At 41.3% G+C, this 21196-nt stretch overlaps 1 protein-coding gene across 2 annotated transcripts in view; it reads right to left on the bottom strand.

The window, feature by feature from the left end:
• Positions 1–6203: 6203 nt before the first annotated feature.
• Positions 6204–21196, bottom strand: part of FOXO3 (forkhead box O3) — a 115745-nt gene continuing 100752 nt past the window's right edge. The window contains exons 2-4 of one of the 2 annotated variants that reach the window (XR_015949307.1): positions 17631–19070; positions 8639–8832; positions 6204–6239 (exon numbers count right to left, since the gene is read on the bottom strand). Coding sequence is in view for 1 of the 2 variants with exons in the window: in XM_035109282.3 (XP_034965173.1) it covers positions 17667–19070 (1404 nt within the window). In the remaining variant the exon portion in view is untranslated. Of the gene's footprint in view, positions 8833–17630; positions 19071–21196 lie in introns of both variants that reach the window. The other variant, XM_035109282.3, reaches the window with a different exon arrangement.

The following is a 21196-nucleotide window of genomic DNA, read 5'->3' as shown; positions in this document are numbered from 1 at the left end:
GGTTAGCCTTTCTTCCAAAGGCTGCATGCCAGTGCACACATGCTGGTACGCAACGCATTACCCACACCCAAACACCTTGGGGGTAACAGGACCTTTCCTGGGTGTGGGACTGAGATTCACCACTACCAATTTCTGGAGGTGTATCATTTCTCCCTCCAACCATATGCAATTAATGGTGTCGTTTTAGGGGTGGGCACTATCCCTGCATGGACAAATGATTGCTATATGTCCCTGGGGCGAAGAGCCAGAATGGGGAAGAAAAGGAGAGCTGGCAATCTACTTCAAATGGCTTTGTGAGTGGCAGGTTTGTCATCCCTGGCTTAAAGGATCTTGAATGAGAGCAGGTTGGAGTTCGAGATACTGTACACAATGTCATCAGTATACTTTATTCTACTAGGCCCTTGGTAGGACAAAGTGAAGCAGAAGGCACACCGCTGGCTCCCCAGCTTTATTATTAGAGGGAATGTTGGGCTGTCATAACATCAGGGCCAGACTTCCATGGCATGAATAACATGGAATAGTTTCTAGAACCATCTAGCAACACCCTATCCTTCCAATACTGGTATGGCAGCAGACACTTGGTTTTCATGACGCTGACAGCCTCTCTCTAGCCATTATTATCTGAGCATCATCTCAATTCACTTGTGCTAACTTCCACTAGAAAGGAAGATAAATTAAGATAAAAGTGGTAAGGCCGAAGAAAGAATTGGAAGCTAACGATCCCATCCGTCTACTAATTTGTCTCTTGCAGACTATCTGATGAACCAAGAGGGTTCAGAGAAGCACGCACAGGTTCCATGGGCACAGACTCTTTCACAAGCTTTCAACAGAAGAACGACTGCAGCCAAAGCTAGTTGCAGGTTTTGATGGGCACTTGGGAAAGACGCACTCTGCCTTGATGGCACTACTACCTCTTAGCTGTTCGGAGAGCAACATAGCAAAAGAGCCATGCTTTCCCTCCCACCTTCCATAAGCAATTATGCTTTACTCCTTCGGCGGTTTCCTTGGGCTGCCCAACTTTTCAGGATTTGATGCCAAAGGCTGTGCCAGTGTGCTTCGTTGCTGCTAGTCCAACACAGTATGAGCAGTAGGTAAGAAGTGCATCTCTGAAATGAGAGGCAGCCTGGGGTAGGATAACACAGGAGCAATTTCAATCCTAACTCTAGGCCAGCAGTTTATTGAGCCGCGGTGTGAATCCTGCAGCTACGGTATCAGGGCATTGCCACAACAGTGCAGTGTAATTGATCCCATGCCTCAATCCTACAGCCTAAACTGATCTGATGCAGCTATTGGCTAAATTGTATTGTATTTAATATCTGGCACACATCAAAGTTTGTGTCTCCTATGAAAGTACCTTAACAATTTTTATACCTTTTATGAGTCAATCAGTGACTAAAGCAAGGGGTCACCAAACTTTTTTGGCTCTATGGGCATTTTTGCTAACTGGAGACACTGGCACCACACTACGTCACAAACAAGCACACACTGCAATCTATTGTGTCAGCAACAATGGAATGCTTGTTTCAAGCCTGATTTTGGCAAGAAGAGGGGTGAGGACACCACAGTCAAAGCCTCATGGAGCACATATATGCCCACGGGCACCAGGTTGGTGAGCCCTGATCTAAAACATCTTTATGATGCTAAGCAGGAAGGAGGCTTGCAAGATTCAAATAGAAAATTTATTATTTTTCAAATGTACCGTAATAACTTGGTTGGTGGATTGGATTGTGAGCCCTTATGAGGCAATAGGCTAAATCTGAACAAAATTTGATTGGAGTTCCAGAAACACACAAACACACACAGACACACACACACACGAGCCATGGGCTTTGAAGACACTCAAACTCAGAACGCAAGGGAGAAACGTGCTAGGAGGAAGGCACGCTTGGCAAATCCACACCGTGATCAACTCCCATACGGAAACCAATGTCTCCACTGTGGAAGGACGTGTGGATCCAGAATTGGCCTCCACAGCCACTTACAGACTCATTGTTAAAACCGTGTTTATGGAAGACAATCTTACTCAGCAACGAGTGATCGCCAAAGAGAAAGATATATATATATAATTTTCTAATTTGTTAAGAATAGGTGGTTGATAGAAAAGACAACTCAATCCTAAATTCTCTTCACTGGAACCAATCCAGACATAATAGAAGAGAATCTTTTTAAGTTAAAAAAGTGGAAAAGTACGATATTTTTAGATTTCATGGATTAATTAAGCACAGATATATGTTCATATTTAGAGATTAAGAGACAGATGGTGGGAAGGAATCCTCTGTGTTTTGAATACTTCTGAATCTGTTCTAAACTGCAAGAACAGATAAAAATCTCTAATCAAATTAGAAAAATGACTGAATTTGAGAAACTAATTTAAAGCAGATAAACAATTTACCAGTTGCTATTGAAATATAATATGGGACCAGAAAAAGTCAAGGGCTCAGAACTTTGGGAAAAATATACCAAAGGAAGTGTGGGAAAAGTTAGGGCTTCTTTGAATTCATGAATAAAAGAAAACTGCTATAAAATAGTGAGTAGATGGTATATCACACCAGTAAAATTAAACTAAATAAAAACAATTCCCCCACATGCTAGAAATGGCAGAATGGAAAGTGGGACTTTCCCCACATAATAGAAATATGAAACTTTTGTGCAGAGGGTAGGTCACAGTACATTTATAAAGAATTCTCGGATACAAAGTCCCATTACCTCCAGTTATGTTTCTTTTAAATTATCTAGAAGGGCCAGTAAAGGAAGAACACAAGGAAATGACTTATTTGCTAGCAGCTGCAAGGACCTTATTCACAGCTTTGTGGAGATTGGCTACTACTCTGACAATTAAGGAATGGCATAGTTAGATACGGAATTATGCAATGATGGCAAAATCAATCTATTATGTACATAGCTGTCAAGTTCTCCCCTTTTTTAAGGGAAATTCCCTTATGCTGAATAGGCTTCCTCGCGAGAAAAGGGAAAACTTGGCAGCTATGATTATGTAAGGTCAAAGGTGTATAATTATAGATGGGATACTTCATTGATTGTAAAGTGTATAGTTGACCTTTGAATATATCATTAAGGTATTCTCTATGTTGTAAAATGAATGATAAAAGGAGACTATGTGGATATTATTATTTTTCTTCCTTTTTATTATTTTGTGGGGTGTTACTTAACTGAATACAATGTAAAAACCTATGATTTATTTTTTAAAAAAACCTCACCCATTTGGATCCTTCTACAAAGACAACTTAATGAAGCAAAACCAAGCCTATATGTTTCAGCATAGAGATCCATTATGCTTTATTTACATGCGTCACAATTTCTTTTACAAACTAGATTACAATTGAGAATGGAATACATGAGGCAATATCTACTAACACCAAGTGGAGATAAGCTCTGCACTGCTATTTCATTTGCAAAGGGGTAAGATTTCAAAATCAAACTGACATCCAATCATTACGTAGTAAGGTAGTATATTCACCCATGTCAGCATTTGGTTTCACAAAAGTCTCCGTTGTGTTTGCAACAGTGCTGGCTTTCAAACGAAACTGCAAGGTAGCTTGTACGAAAAGTAAAAATTGTGCATCTCTTAGGAAAGATGGCCATGCACTAAGGCAGTGGATGGAATATTCTTCCAAAGTATGTGGTCTGACAGTGAAAGAAATAACTCAGATAAGACAGTTTTACAGATACTGTATACATATTTTGTCCATTCATGCAACTTTTTTTGGTTAAAAAAAGTTTCACACGTGAAGCCAAAATGTACAATATATTCCCCCTTCCCTCCCTAGTCCCTCCCCGTAGCAAGTAAAAGTATCTGGTCCCCCTCATCTGCTGGTATTTCCAATATACACCATGTATAGAAACTAGTGAATGAAGGTTTTTCGCCAAGCAATGATGTCATTTCGAAGAGATCAGCATTCCAACATTTGGTTCTTGAACACGGTGGGATATGATAGGCAGCAATCTGGTAACCCATTATTAGAGAAATTATTTCATCAAGAGTGAAATAAAAAAAGAAACGTGAAGTGTTCTAAAAACAGAATCCTATGAACTGTTCAGTAGACAGTTAAAGAAATTGCCTACGCATCTATGCCAAATTCTTATTTAATGGACACAATTTCAATTTGTAATGAACTCATAATTCCAAAAAGTAGGGTGACTAGGGCTAGTTACCTAGTTCTTGTATTTTATAAGTATAATCCCACAAACAATTCAACAATGCCTGCAAAGTTGCCTACAGACACAATATAATAACTGCGGCTTGTGCACCGATAATCATGCTCATATACCATAGCATTTAAGGACATGAAGAGTGAACTCATCAGGAATGCACCACTTTTCAATGCTCTGTGGGACTGAAGTGATCTTCACAATTGAACCCTTAGGTAGTGGACGATGGATAATTGGGATAGTGGATGGCTGGGAAGTTCAAATCACTTGCAGGTGCTCCATGACTGCTTCAAGGTAAGTAGGTTGTGGTTTGCATTTGAAAAATGTAGTTTGGTGGTCAAAGGATCCAAGCAATAATATTAGCCTCTGGATTTAGAAAATACATGACTTTTTGGCACAGTACCCCATTCAGGTTTAACAGTAAACCATGGTTTAGTGAGTACTATGAGAATGAGCTGTGATGATCTGCAGGCTTGGATTCTTCCCCATCCTTTTCACATGCAAAAGAAAAAGATTACCGAAAGCTTCCACTTTTAAAAAGAGGGGTAGATATAGATATATATGATGCTACATCCAAATTCAGAAACCTGGTTTATTCTAACTGTGGCTTGTTTAAGCAAACAAGGATTAAATTATTGTTTTGGATTCTGGTTCGTTGACTAACCACAGTCCATAAAATCAATTTCCTGAGTCTAGAAATAAAATGGGACATTGCTGTTTATTCAAAGGGGAAAGTGGAAGCTTTTAATCTTGCAGATAGAGGAGAAGGGTGTGGCTGTGTGAGAGCCTGAGACTCACTGAAACTTGTAACACCAAACCATGGTTTTGTGCTACTTCTAAAGTGGTCTAGTATCTAACTAGAGGATTTTTCAGATCATGCTTTCCCCTAACACAGGATTCCTTTAGAGCCATGTAAATGCCATAGTCTGGCAAGCTTGAGAAATCATTGCTCATTCTAGTCTCCAGATAAAATATGAGACACAGAGGCTACTTATGCTTATAAACTGGAATATAGGCCTACCGGTAGTTGTTGGGATGATGTCTGAAGAGCATGGTTTGTTGACTGGCCTCCCAGTTGAGAACAGGTCGAATACTTGGAGTTGTGTATTGTGAGAGGCTACAGGGACTAGCTATAGAGGAGGGCAAAAAATGGATTGACTGATAGACCTTTGTGGGCTCTTTTCAGATTTACATTCCTATTACTGAGTCCAGAATGCAATGTAGTATCAGTGAGACTTACTTCTGAGTAAGCATGCATAGAATCAGGCTACAAAGTGCTTAAATATAGTTTGATGGTGTTCACTGTGACTATCCTATAGTTGTCAATAGAAACAAGTTGCCTGTAGCTTCAGTAACCTAGTCTAACTAGCTTGCATTTAGGCTCTTTGTTTACTCAGAAGTCTCCCTTGGTTCAATGATGCACGCTCTTTACACATACTTTGGAATGACACAATTGTCTCCCAGCAATACTCCCAATAAAGTCTAAAAGTTGAGGAACATAGGCAGCTGCCTTTGCAGAGTCAGGCCATTGGTTCATCTAGTTCAGTAGTGTTTAGACAGAGTCTTTTCCAACCCTATCAGGAAATGCCAGGAATCTGGGACATTCTGCATGTGAAGCACATGCTGAACCACCGATCTACGTATGGTCCAGGTGCTTGGGCCTCCTTGGAAGCCTGTCACTTGGGCATTATATAAGCACATATGGGAGTTTAACAATGAGGATGGAAAGCTTATTGAAACCATTGAGCTGTGTCATCTCCAATAAGTGTACTTAGGATTGTGGCCATGTAGTTTGATTCTATGCATGTTTACTCAAGTCCCCTTACAAGTCCCCAATGATGGCAGGTGCTTAACTCTCATCCACTGAAACAGGCTTAGTTGTGGACAGATTGCACACACAGCTTCTACTCTTTGTGTAAATTAATCACCTTACTAATATTAGAGCTTGCAAAATAAAGAATATACCTGTTTCTCTAATGAACTCCCTGAAATATTAAAGGAAATTCAACAGAAGTCAAATGAGGAAACCATAAAGCTTGCTGTGTACCAGGTTGTTTTTTTATACAGACTTCCTGTTGAGAAGAAAGACAGAAACTTACAAATAAAATAAACTGTTAGTCACCAAACACATTGCTATACTTTGGGGGGGGGGAGGAAACACCACAAAACAAAACAACAAAACACCCCCAAATGTCATTGTCAGCTGAATTCACATTTAATGATGTACCAGATACTCCTATGCAGTGAAGGCTTGTGAGCAAATTCTTAACTAGCTTTGGTAATAGGTACCTGCAACTGAGTCTCTCTAAAGAAAATGACACCTTCCTTAAGCCCCTGGAACAGATGACAATTTTACAGTGTTTTCCTCTCGGGGAAGCCCTTTCCAATGTGGAGAAAAAACGCACACATTGGTTATTTCTGATTAAAGAAATATGATAAACTGGACCCTGCCATTGATAAATATACCACCTTAATTCTTAAAAAAATAGCCTGTATTTTTTTTTATTTATTTTGCATTTTTTGGAAAATGATAAAAATCTTTTAACTATGTGGAAAGTTTATATTCTATGAGCTACTTAGAACCACGACAGCACAGAGTTTTCATAATTCATTTTATGAACTGCATGATGGAGTTCACATGTTCATCTAGAGAATAGCGCAGCACAGTCATGAGGAGGAGGCTACAGTACGAAACAAAACTTCCATCATATAAGGAGCTGTAATTTCACCAATATTACTTCAAAGGGCTGGAAAAGAAGGAGCAATATGGGGCCCACAGATGTCTGTGTGCGTGTGTATAAGTGTGTGGGTGCTTGTGGGTGCCTACAAGTGTGGCAGCTGAAGGGAGTCACACCACAAAGTACATGGTTCATGTGCCAGTGGAAACTCATGCACTGAAACTTTGGGTTAAAATGCTAGCCTGTTCTCCTAACATTCATGCATAATGATCCATTTCTGTACATAATAAAATATATTTATATATTTATATGCATTATGTCTTTTTTTATGCCAAGAAAAGTTCTTCATATACCACTTTGGAGAAATCCTGTATATGTTGTCCTACCCAAAGTGTCTTCACACCACTTCCTGCCCCGCCCCACCAAATTTTTTTGAATCGTACCATTGGGTTTCCCTCTTTGCCCTTATCTTCCCCAAAAGGTATCAATAAAAAGTAATCAAACAGAGAGGACCTGCACAGCACCATACCTTTCAGTCATTATTACCATATAAATTTACAAAAGAAACCCATATAAGCAAAATATATAAAAACTACTTTGTTTTTCCGTGGAATTTATCCAATTACAGTCTACGCTCCTATGAAAAGCTATCTGTATGTATTCCCCCACCCTGTCTCTCCTTCCTGCCTTTCCCTCTGCTTCTCTTCCTAGTCTCGATGACACTTCAGAAGGAAAGAATAATCAAGGAGAGGATGTAAAAATATTTACCAAAGTAATAAATCACCCAAGTCCTGGATGATGCATATACATAAAACTCTTGTTTTCATGCAATATAGTCTTTTTTATTTTAAGCCTTTGTTGTTGTTGTTGTTGTTGTTGTTGTTGTTGTTATTACTATTATTAATAAATTTAATCTGAAATTAAGCTGCTGCCTTCTAGGCTGTTAAGGACTAATTGTCTGGCAAGATGGCAACCAGGGCGGACCACTTACTCATTTTCAAGATCAGCCAGTTGCTAAATTGCCTGGGCAGGCCAAAATCACAATCACAATCACTGCAGCTGTTTTGGCAGAACTGCTAGGATTACACACTAGGCCCGAGTCGATCTGACTAATAGCAAGCCAGTTACTGACTCATAAAACACTATGACTTTACCCTTCCCCCACCGCCTCATAGCTTTCGAACACTGGTAAGGATGCAGCATTGGTGCTGGCTAATTTTGTGAGGTAAAATGCACCCTCTTGGTATTGAAAGGAAAGAAAAGAGTACCCTTAAATTTAAGCAAAGACTTGCGTGGGCAGGGGGAGGGTTCTGAATCAGAATCAACCAACTAAAAAATAAAATAAAAGCCCAAACCATATAACAAGCAAACATTAAAACCCCTCATAAACCACCTTTCGAATTCAAATAGTTGGTAGGTGCTATAAAGACTGAAATATTCAAGTGCTGTTGGTATTTTCAAGCCAAAATCCATTCAGCTTTTCAGTGTGCATATATTAGTCTGCATTTCATATTCATGAGGAATCGGCATGTGAAAAGGAACAATTTAAAGCATTTCACAGGGTTGGGGGGGGGGGAGAATACTCACACCTTAAGAGGGGTAGGGGAAACCCTGAAAAATAAAAGCCAACCGAAAGTATCCTGCAACCCATAAACATATTGGAACCCCATATACTGATTGACAAATAAACTATTGTAAAGGCTACACAGTGTGTTCTGAAACAGAGTGGTGGCTGAACCAACATATCCTCAAGTTGGTGGTGGGCCATCCCATTAAAGGAAGATTTTGCATACTTCAGAATGAGTTCAATTCCAGACATGGCGGTTCATCACTCTGGTTCTGGGGCTCTTTAACAGTCTCTGTTTTGTTAGGAAAATAATGCAGGGTTCACAAAGGTTATAAGCTGTAAACGGTATCCCTGTCCTTGCTGACAGTTGATTTGGCAAAGTTTTTTTTCCCCCTCTAGCTCTCGTGTCAGATGAAGAGCCTGGAAAAAAAAGCAAGACAAAACAGCATCAATGAATGTCCACAAACTTTCAAAAGAGGCAGATAACTGGAAACATTGGCATTTTAGACAGTTTAGCATTGTCCTGTGGAGATCTGTATTTGTTATGCTACATATACCTTTACCTGAAAGGCGTGTCACTAGAGAATGGCATTTTATCCAAGTCCAGCCCCAGTCCACTCCATTACAATTCCACCTTAAAGGAAATCCAAAATGTTGGGTTGTAGGAACACAGAAAACGACCTTATGCCAGCTCAGACCACAGGTCTATCTAGCTCAGTGTTGCCTGTGCTGACTGGCAACAGATCTCCAGGGTTCCTTTCAGTATTTCCCAGTTCTGGAGATGCTGCGGATAAATAATCATGCAAAGCAGTTATGCTAATACCAGGCACCCCCAAACTGCGGCCCTCCAGATGTTTTGGCCTACATCTCCCATGATCCCTAGCTAACAGGACCAGTGGTCGGGGAAGATGGGAATTGTAGTCCAAGACATCTGGGGGGGGCGAAGTTTGGGGATGCCTGTGCTATACTATCACTGTTGATGGCAAAAACACATGCAGAGCACTAGACAGGTGAGATATCATCAATGTCACTCCTTTTCTATGTTATCTTTCTGGAGTGCATACACAGAGTAGCTTTGGGCGTTACGTAAATTAATGTAATCATGCTTTTTCACACAGTTCCAATGTCTAGAGAGAAAGCACTGCTCCCACACCTACCATGGAAGTTCAGGGGAGTTTGGAGAATGACAAAAATATTGTGTGTTTTACGGCAATCAAAACCAGCTTATCCTTAATCTTGACTCTGTCAAGCATTTTATGAACAAGCAATTGGATAGATCAACACATTTACTTTTTTTCATTTGTTGTAAAGTCAACATTAGGATCACAGGCATCACAGTGTTTGGCTGGCTAGCAGGCATCTCGCCTAATAAATCTGTCTTGATGGTCGGTATACGGATATTTGCTGACACTCAGCCAGCCTTTGAATCTCGTAATGCAACCTGAGCAACGGAGTATGTGAACACAACTGCTAATTCTTCTAGGGCTCATGCACACGTGTGGCTTAGTCCAGGGCAGCAGATCAGTCACGTAGTCTCCAGTTATTTGGGGAATCTTTGATGCTTAATCCCTTGCAACTCCTACCTCGTTAAGGAGGTATAAATAAATCCTTGGTACCCGATTTACAAAATTCCACTGATATGATTTGGTTGCCTGGCCTCTATTTGAAGTTCTCTTGGATCAGAACAAGACAGAACAAAAGCTGACTGTTTTGATACCATCCTGTGTGCTGCCTAACAAGAACAATGAGGGATGCTAAGAAGAAACAACCAGTCCACAAAGTGTGGATTTAAGATGCAAGTACAGTGAAAGGGAACACAGGGCACCTGCAATGTTACCAAGTTCTGTGGAAGAAGAAATTTCAGCACGTGCAACATTTCTCATTTCATCAGCGTACGGAATACCTGTCTACTTTCTCATTCTGGTTTTGCCCACACACACCCCCCAGCTAGAAATGCTTAGTACAGGGGTGGATAACCTCAGGCCTTGGGGGCCCTGGCCACTGCAGCACTCTCTGTCTGCAGCTGGGAACTCCCCCCAGCACCCTCACTAGTCCTGCTCTGCACCCCTAAGAGTGCTTTTGCCTGAATGGAATGTGTCCTGAAATGTGACAATGCCTCTGCTTGCCCAACTAGAGAGCAGTGTGTGTGTGGTGGAAGGGTATAGAAACCTCTGGCTTTTGCGTGGTTGCAGTGTAGCCTACTGTAAAGAGGTATGAATTGCAACTATTGCTTCTTCACTCATTTTTGTCTCTGACCCATCTCATCCACAGGCAGGCAGCTCCTGGAAAATTGCCCGCAAGGAGGTGCAGCCTTCCAGCTGAAATAGGTTCCCCACCTTGTTTAGAAAAGGCATGGCCTGTTCCAGTGGATGGAACTACAGTGAGAACAAAGGGTCAAATCTTGTTAACATATGGAAGAACTCACCCTGTTACTTGGTTAACTGAACTGGACTGCTTCATTGACTCTGGCTCCCTGAAATGCCTGGGGTAATGGCTAGAAAACTAGGAAATTTGTTTTGGGGTGGCAAGAAGTCTGAATGTCTCTTTCTTTACCCACTAGGCACAGAGTGTGGCAAGTGTTGGCTTCCCTCCTTCATAGGCTAAGGGGGAGAAGCAATGTCCTACTTGCCCGGGTAGGTGTGGCTAACTCAACCACCACCATTTCCTTGTTCCCAAGAAGTTTCTTTAGTGAAGGATATGGCAGCTGTCAGCCAGCCAACAAACACAACTTCTACCGATGCACCTGCTAGTGGGCCAGCTAAGTAGTACACATCTCTCTTTCCCAAAGACAAAGTGGGGAAACAGGAAGGAAAGAAGCTGTCGTTTGTCATACCACACACCATAAGGCAAAGAAAGAGATGCAGGGCCTTCTCTTTTCCTGTTCCAAACCAATCCCCCAGTTTTCAGCTCATTGCTGAAAACTGGCAAAATGCTCTCTCACAATTTAATCCCTGTGAATGAGGTGTGTGTTTTTTCTTTCCCAACTGCCCCAGCATGAACAGAAACTGGTTTTCTCTTCACTTGATATTGCACTTGTGTGGATAGGGGCACCGCAAATAAAACACCGCAGACAGCGGCTTTGTATAATTTCATACTGCTGTTCAGTGGGGTTAGTTCACACGTTCCTCTGCCAATTGTCAAGGGGTTGATCACATAGAGCACAGATCAGAGGAAGCTGCCTTCTACCAGGACAGACTGTCCATTTCGCCCAGGATTATCTACTCTGGCTGGCAGAGAAGCTCCCCAGAGTCTCAGTCAGTTACCTGATGGAGATGCCAAGGATTGAACTAGGATCTTCTGCATGAAAATTTGCATGCTCTACCACTGAGCAAACATTCCCTCTTTTATGAGGGAGAGAATTCAAGTTGCATTCATGACTGGCAGCTGGATGGGGAAGGGAGTCCACTGAAAAGCATTGGCTTGGATCTGAAGATAAGCAAACTCCCATGTCTATCAGTTTCTACTCCTTTCCCAGCAAGCGATCTTATACAGAACCAGTCCATTGGTCCATCTGGCTCAGCAATGTTTAAACAGACTGACCATGGCTCTCCTAGTTTCCCAACAGTGGTCTTTCCAAGATATCAGGAGCTGAAATAGGGACATTCTGCTGCAGATGATCACCATCTGACATAGCTGCCAAGTTATCCCTTATTTTAAGGGATTTTCCCTTATGCTGAATAGGCTTCCTCGCGAGAAAAGGGAAAACTTGGCAGCTATGCCATCTGAGCTATGTCCTCCTCCTGCTTCCATCCCTGCCTCTCCCAAGGAACCACAAAGCTCCACTCATACCTCAACAGGGTTCCTCCTCCACTGCCTAGGCACCACCTGCTTATCTCCAAAGCTCTTTTTTCTGATCTCGAATCTCAAAAGACCTGGCAATGGTAATAAGAACTAGTGTTTAGATTTTCTCCACTGCAACACTTTGTAAAGTGAAACAGATAAGGGTTGTTGGTGAACAAGATAAACAGGGACTCATTTGAAAAGAAATATACGTTTGTCAATCAATACAGGTTAAAGGCTGATTCACACGGCCAGTCTGCAGCACTTGGCCTGAGGTCTTATGAACTGGCTTGCAGAGTGTTTTCTGGTGCTTTGCTTTATAACGAGCTTTATAATTAGCAGCACTTTATGTTGCTAGGTGACAACTTTGTTGATTTTTTTTAAAAAAATAAACAAAGAACTATTATAATCAAGTTAATTTTCCATCAAAGGCGAAAAAAGTACGAAAGTGGATAGCAAACTGTGTGGCACCCCCCTCCCTTCCAGCCCAGTTTGCTTTGCCCTAAAATAACTATTCTAGTTATTCCACCTTTATATTGCTTGGACTGAAAAGTCATTTTATTTGCCACTGTCTAACATCATTCCACCACTGTTAGCTTAGAATTGAATTCCCCAAGCTCTGACCTCAGCTGAAGTGGGAAGAGAGAAGCCCATAAGTATTACCTAATGCAGATTACTGCACCCATTGGGTTCCCCAGGTGTTAATTATGCTGTGCTGGAAATTTCTCCAGAATGGGAAAGGTGACGCACTGACGTTTCCCCAAGTGCAAGGTACAGTAAATGTGTCACTGGTGAACCTGAATTTGAGCTAATCAACAGGGAAACCATAACATTCCATCCAATATAAACATTTAGGAAAAAGGAGAATATTGATGTGTGGAGTGAAGCAATGAATGAAGTACAATGATCACTGTGTGATCCAAAAATGATTTAAGCTGGCTTATCTAGAGATGCCAAGGCCCTGAAAAACCCAGCAAATTATGTGTGTTAATGCCCCCATCTTTTCCCAGGCCTTCACATCTCCAAGTATATATAATTTATGGATCGTGTTGTACCGGTATAATATTGTTGCTAACTGCTACTCCCATAAATAGAATTTCCAACACATTATTTATTTTCAAACCCAAGATGGCTCTCTTCTAGCTCAGATTTTTTTTAAAAAAAATGGGTGCCAATTCAGGACAATCTATTTTCCAATAATAATTTAAAATCTAGCACATAAGAAGTCACTGTTAATTTGTGAAGTGAATGTTAAAAGATAATGGTTTAGGTATACAGTGGTACCTCAGTTTAAGAACAGCCCTGTTTACGAACTATTCGGTTTACGAACTCCACAAAACCGGAAGTAGTGTCCCGGTTTGTGAACTTTACCTCGGTCTATGAACGGAATCCAAATGGTGGAAGGGCACCGGCAGCGGGAGGCCTCATTAGGGAAACCACGCCTCGGTTTAAGAACGCTTTCCGTTTAAGAACTGACTTCCGGAATGGATTAAGTTTGTAAACTGAGATACCACTATAATTCAATGAGGCCTGATTAAATGTAATGTGAACCTCGTATGGGTTCATATTCCAACATAGTCGTAGATCTACTGGGTGCCGCCGGGCAAGTCAATCTCTCCCAGCTTTCGTTTCCTATCCACAATAATTTGGGAACATTAGTGATATCCCTTATACAGATGTTGTGAAGATGAATGATGATGGCAAACTAATGCGCACAACTACCCAAATTCATAACACAGAAAAGATGGATATTAAAGATTGAAGGGAAAATCCTAGTAGCCCAGTTTAAATGGATTGCCTATTGGCCTGTGGAGGGGATACATATTTGAACAGTAACTGTTTGATAAGAGATACAAAGTTGGGGAAATCCCTTAGAGAAGGCATGGCCAAACTTGGCCCTCCAGCTGTTTTGGGACTACTATTCCCATCATCTCTGACCACTGGTCCTGTTAGCTAGGGATGATGGGAGTTGTAGCCCCAAAACAGCTGGAGGGCCAAATTTGCCCATGCCTGCCTTAGAGCTTCTTTGCAACCAAGAGCATTTCACTTGGCATCACTATACCCAATGCAAAAATAATCACAGTAACAGCCTACAGATTTATCTTTAATGCTTTCTAATTTGCCACTCCACAGAAAACAGAAAAGATCCTTTCCACGACATGTAATCACAGGACTATTGCTCTTCCTCAGTTATACTGTGAAAGTGAGCAACTTTATTATGATTAAAACAACCTTTCCTGCAGTGGAGCATTCTCGTTTTCTAATTTTGTTTTATAAATACAATGGGTCAGGAAGCCAAGACAAACCATTCAGAAGGAGTCAACACTGTGGTGATGTGTCACAGCAAAAGAAAAAAATATCTAAGATTGCTAACAACAATACACAGCTCAAAAGGGAGAGTGTAATAGAAGGTATTCCCATAAATCAAATGCCTTCACTCCTCCTATAGTTAGATTACCTCACCATGAAGATTGGGAAAATAGAATTTTTAAAACAAGCAAAGAGATGGAGGAGGAAGGCAACAGCAGCAGAATTCAACTTAAAATCAAGCATATAGACCAACCTTCTCCTCTCCACCCCTCAACCCAAATCCGTTGGGAAAGACATTTCCCCTTTTTGGAAACTGAATTCATCTTATCTCTACAAGGCGAGAGTTAACCTGAAGTAATTTTCCAATTGAGGCGCTGCCATTATGGCACATTATAGCTGATATCAGTCTGTTTGTAGCATAGACTATAATACTGACTAATATCATAGGGAGCCTCCCTAAGCCAAGGAAATAATAACTGAACATCTCCAACTATTTCTAAATTAAAAGATTATTCAGCTTCCAGTCCTTACTTTTGAGGACAGGAAGATCAAAAGGAAATCAGGATAAGATTGATGACAATGGCTCATAAAAAGGGGAAAGGACTACATACTATAATAAGTGGAAGATTCTTCCTGTGATTCTGGACCCTTTAATAATGGATCTTAATATAAACAAACCACAGATCACATTTCATTTTGCTGGGACAATCCATGTCTTAAATTGTGAAATATAAAAGTTCACTTATGCCAAGACTAAGGGTAAGAATATTTTGGTCCATATGTAGGAAATTTCTCATTACTTTATTGACCAATGAAAACCATAGACAAGCCAGCACTTTTGTTTTCTATCCTTTTGATGCTTGACTATTTATACAACGATCCAAATACTTCAAACTCAATCCCTACCCATACATCATCTCCTATTAGAACTGAAGTAACACAAAAACACTTGTTTGAAGAAAGCAATCTGGTTTAGGGTCCTCACCCAGGGAGACTACCAATATGTTAAATACAACAAGTTGCTGTGTTTCCTAACATGTTCCTCCACCAAACCTGATCCATCCATTCTTGGGTAGAGTCCAATTGTCTACGGAGGAATGGGCAGCAAGCACAGAGTTCACATTCAGTGCATGGAGACAATGAAAGTTATAGGAATGATCGCCAGGTGAAAGCATGACCACCCCAGTCTGGGGCTTTTAAATGTTAGACTATGTCTTTTTCAAAGAAAGAAACTCTGATTACTATAAAAAGGCAAATTATACATCATAAAAACCTTGCAGATTCCAAGCATACTGGGTAAGAGGAATTCGGGATCTAAAGCTAAACAGAATGTAGTGCTCACAGAAATATTCATTCATAGAAAGAAGAAAAAAGCAACTGGAAAAAGTCGCTCTCTGCACTTCCTAACACTATTGATACAAGAAGCAATGCGCCAGGAAGTCCACCTGATGCTTCTCTGTGTGTTCTAAAAATACCAAGCAATGCTGTCATCTTGTGAGAGTGTGGTATCCCATAATTTTGGCATCTGTAGGAACAGCTAGTTTCCAATTATCCTTGCTGAATCACATGAATAGCATAATGGCCTTTAAAAAGCAGACAGAAAAATCTCAACTGATGGCCCATTATTGTATTACATTATATTACGTTGCATTATGCCAGGCATCCACAGATCCACTCACCTGCTTGCCAGAGGCAAGTGTCCTCAGATCTCTGCTGAGCTGGATGCCCAACAGTATATAGATCACCTCCCCCAAACTCTCGTTTGTGCTGCATGTGCAGAAGGTAATACACAGTGAGAGTCTCTTCAGAGCACTGGAAGAGACGCCTTGCCGAGCATAACTTCCCCAAACCCAATGCAAATAATATAAGACTCTACCTCTCCCCAAGCCTTCTGCATGTACCCAAGGACCAAACGGAGGGAATGTATATGATTTTATTTGGGGAAATGGCACAGAGGGAAAGGATTATTTTTCTCCCGTGGCCAAGGCCCTGATCCAATTCAGGGTCCTGCTTTCAATTTTCTTTTTCAAAACTGTGGGAGATCCTAATTATCAGCCTTCAACATGATGTCTAGTTTGGCCCTCAAGGTCCTGTTTTTGAAGGTATCTCTGAAAAACATTCTCTATTATTTCAGACTAAAAAGAGTTACATTGGACACAATGGATGTTGCTTTCAGAGGATACTCTTTTTTTTGTGGGCAGTAAATGCCTTTGAGGGAGATTATTTTAACACACATAAATTCTCAAAAAGCTGCTTCACTCCCTTGTACCATCTTCTGCTGTGGCTTTCAAGTGTCAATTGTTCAGATTTTCTCTGTTGTGCTACAGGTGACATGAGAGAATATGGAAGCAGAGCTGCAACAACACAAACAAGCTTCCATGAGATTGTTGCCGTTCATCATTCTGAAAAATGTAGGCCTTGAATTATTTGATCATTAACTACCATCCACATTACGAAAGGAATATGTAGCTTTCTCTATTGCCTGTTTTGTTGATAATACCATTCATTTTTCTCACCATGGGCAATTCAGGGCAAACTGACTAGTGAGAAAAACAAAACAGATAAGAAAGTAACTTGTGTGCCAATTCACACAACTCTATGTGGTACAGTTATTCTGGTGGGAGCAGAACGGGGTAGGGTGGGGTGGGGGAGAGAATGTCACAGACAGCAGATGCAACATGTATCAAACCATCACTAAACAGAATAGTTTTACCGTCTGAGGATGTGTTGCTGCATTGTCATTATGAGCTATATGAAAGGAACTATAGGTTCAGATGTTCAAAATGCCTCTGTGTCAGAATCCTCCCTCAACAGCCCATGGTGCCCACCACCAGCATCCTACATTTGGGAGCTGATCATGCGTAAAAGAATAATATCACTGTACATCTGTTAATAAGATGTGCCTATAGTGATCACCTTGTAGGAGAGTAAAACTGAACCAGCTCTTAGTCACAGCTATGGTAAGCACATAATTGGAATACACAGCATTGCAACCTACTCATCAGCACCCCACTTTGGTTTATGGAGTTTGTTGTAAAAGGCTGTACTTTACATAAACCAGATGTGCATATGGCAAGGGCACCGCCTAATGAGATATCATAAATGACAACGGACTAAACATCGCTAACCTGCTTTGCCCATTTCCCCCTCTTTGCATAAATCCTTCAGCCTGGAACCCAACTCTGTGACGAAGCTTGCTTAGCACCAGTGAAGTTTCCCACATTCAGAGTGACAACATTCTGGGCTGAGATGAGGGAATCAAAGTTAAAATCCAACCCATCTGCATCCATGAGTTCGCTGCGGATAATGGACTCCATATCACATTCCAAGCTCCCGTTGAAAATATCCAGGTCCAAATCACTGGGGAATTTATCATGCCCCATGACTGGAAGGCTCACACTGCTGGAGTACAAAGAAGAGCCTGAGAGTGAGTCAGAAAGCGATTGCATAGACTGGTTGGCAGGTGACTGTTGCTGGTGTTTTGTCGACCCAACGTTGCTTGTGTCACTTAAGCCCATAGTACCGACGGAATTCGACAAGGCACGACTGCCACCGAGAGAGGAATTCTGGGACTGGTGCTGGTGGTGGAGCAGATTCTGGTTGACCAAACTCCCCTGGCTTGGTTGGGCAGCAAACGACATCATGGGATCATTCCGGAGCATAATATTCCTGCGTACGTTATGAGCAGACACAGCTGTGCTAGCTTGTGACATGAGTGGATCGGACTGAGTCATCATGACATCGCTGTGGCTATGCGAATCCGAAGCCAGCAGATCCTGCAGGGTTTGGTTATTGTAATGTGAAATGGAAGAAAATGTAGCTTGCTTGTTCTCTTGGATGGTTTGCATGGGAGACTGGCGGAGGGAATTCAGAGATGATGGTCCAAACACAGCGTTGTTGAAACTACTCGATGGAGAACCAAGACCTGAACCTTTGGAGCCGTATGGAAAACTTGAGCTTCTTTGCATGAGTCCCCCTGTGGGTGACTGCTGGGAAGAGGGGAGGGTTATATTGTCCAAAAGATCATCCATAAGATTGTCTGTCAGACCATCGTTCAAGTTCATGGTGCCCGCCATATCAGTCAACCTTGGCAGCTCAACATTGCCAGGTTTATTTACCGAGGGAGACATGCTGGGTGGACTACTATATAGCATAGGGGAAAGTGGAGCATCATCATCCTGAACCTCATCTAGCTCAGTGCTGGCCAATATTGGTGACAAGCGGCCACTTATTGTACTGGCATTTGAATTTGTACGAGACCGGAAATCTGTCCAGGCGTCTAGCTCATCGCTGCTGCGTGAGGTTGGGCTACCTGGCCACTTGGAGAGCTGGGAGGGGCTGTCTTCGCTTGTTTCCTGTGCAGCTTGTAGTGCTGCCTTCTTCTTAGCGGCTCGTCCTCGGCTCTTGGTGTACTTGTTACTGTTATCCATCGAAACAGCACGTCTCCGTGGCGCTTTCCCACCTTTCCCACCGTCAGGGTTGATCATCCACCACGAACTTTTCCCAGTTCCTTCATTCTGTACCCTGATGAATCGACTATGAAGAGACAAGTTGTGCCTGATCGAGTTCTGCAAGAGGCACAAAAAACAAAACAAACAAAAAACAAGGAAATTTAGAATAGGGGCAAATTTCCTTTGTCCATCTCAACAATCTAAAAATAACATGGAAAATAAAAAGAGAAATTACTAATTCTACTACTACATCTACTATCAGCATTTACGTACTGCTAACAGTGTGCTTAGGAACACTGAATTAATGTGGTCCATTCCTAAAGAGCAGGGCTGGCTGACCTGTGACCCACCCAGTATGGCCAATGGTCAGGGATGCTGGCATCTGGATTGACCATGTTGGCTGAGGCTGCTGGGAGTTGTAGTCCAACAACATCTGGAAGGTCACAGGTTAGCTAGACCTGCTGTAGGGTTATCATGATTCTTTGGATCAGAGATGTTCCCGGAAAAGTGTATTTAGCACTGATGCCATTGTTGGTTTGTGTGTTTCAATGTGAATTTTTAAACAACTTTAATATGACTTTTTGACCTGACCCTCCCCTCAGATTCTGTGGGTTCATTAACGAAGGAGAACCCGCCTTCCTTCATTAAATAAAACCTCCCATTGAAAAACTTTACTGAGATTATCTTATGTTTATTTTAGTAAGCTGATGCATCAGTACATTGCTAGAAGCCAAGATAGTAAAGATACGCTGTGATCCCAAGCACATGTATTCAAAAACCAGTTTTGTAACAAGCTTATGTCCAAATCAAGGTCTTCATGATCAGGATGTAAAACATGTTTGACATGTTTTAACCTAATGGCCTTCTACAAATAGCACTAGCTATAGTTACTCATTCTACAGTTTATGGATTCATTATGTATTTCATCCTCTTTTCCTTTAGTGACACCCCTCTAGCGACATCCGAAAAAAGAATACTCTGGTGCCCAGAAAAGCCTAATAATTTTCCAAAGAATGCTTGCCATTATATACAACAGCACAGCCAACTGTTACGTTATAAAGAACTAGTCAACCTGTAAAAAGTTCCAACATGTGGACAAGTTTTCAGCGAGAAATTTAGGAAGTGAAAGCCCCAGTGATATGACTATAACTGCCTCAACTAAAAGGGAAAACATACCCACTGCCCAGAAATTTCTATGCCATTTGGGACATTTGTTAGGGTGGATAGACTCAACGTAAGAGAAAGTTTAGTGAACCAAAAGTTGAAAAGCCATTCCACCACCTCCACTGAGAAGTGCCTCGAGTTTACAATAGCTGAACTGAGAAAAATACCTTTAGAGTCTATACTTAAAAGCATAGCCTAGGGTAGCACTTTTAATTAAAGTTTTAAAATCTGGTAAAATCCCTCTGTGATGTTGAATGCTTAAATGGGGAGATTAACAAGTTCTTTTTGAAATATGGGTGAATATTGGTTGTATCTAGATTTGAAAGACAAATATACATCTTTTGCCAGCGTATTTTGAAAACAAAAGGCATCAGGAGCTCACAAAATACAGTTTTTATATGCATAAAAAACTGTTTTTTATGTAGCACAGGGATAAAGTGAATGATTCACATTGGCATCCCTACCACTGACATAAATGGGATGGATGACATTAAGTAAATGGAAGACATCTGGGTATACAAGAAATCAGGTCCACATGCTTTTTTAATTCAATAGTAAGTATTTAAAAAAACCCTGTTTTGTCTGAGGCCAGGTCAATTAAAGGAAGAAGGCAGACTCAAGTTCTTCCTGCATCTATACACAGTAGGCATATATTGGAGTATCATTTTAAGAAAACAAAAGGTTATGCTAGCCACTATTCTTTCTGTGTAAGCAAAGATGCACGGCTCCAAAAAATTTTTTAAAAAAAGATTCCCGAGCATTTTCTTTTCACTTTGCCCGATAACGGCTTTGATCCACAATCCATTTGCTCTGGCACCCTCTAGGTTAAGATTACTGCAATGCATTATACATGGGGCAGCCTCTTAAGAAAAGTTTGGAAACTTCAGTTGGTGCTGAATTCAGCGGCCAGGTTGCTCAATGGGGTAAGACAGTTTGAGCATATAATGTAAATCCTGGCCCAACACCATTAGGTATCAATTAACTTCCAGGTCCAGTTCAAAGTGCTGGTTTTGAGTCATAAAGCCTTAAAGGCAGGGGTCCTCAAACTATGGTCCACGGGCCAGATCCAGCCCGCCAGG

The sequence above is a fragment of the Zootoca vivipara genome, chromosome 3 (genome assembly GCF_965207765.1).
Source record: "Zootoca vivipara chromosome 3, rZooViv2.hap1.1, whole genome shotgun sequence".
NCBI lineage: Eukaryota > Metazoa > Chordata > Lepidosauria > Squamata > Lacertidae > Zootoca > Zootoca vivipara.
Note: the sequence above shows the minus strand (reverse complement) of the source record. Positions and strands in the feature narration are given on the sequence as shown.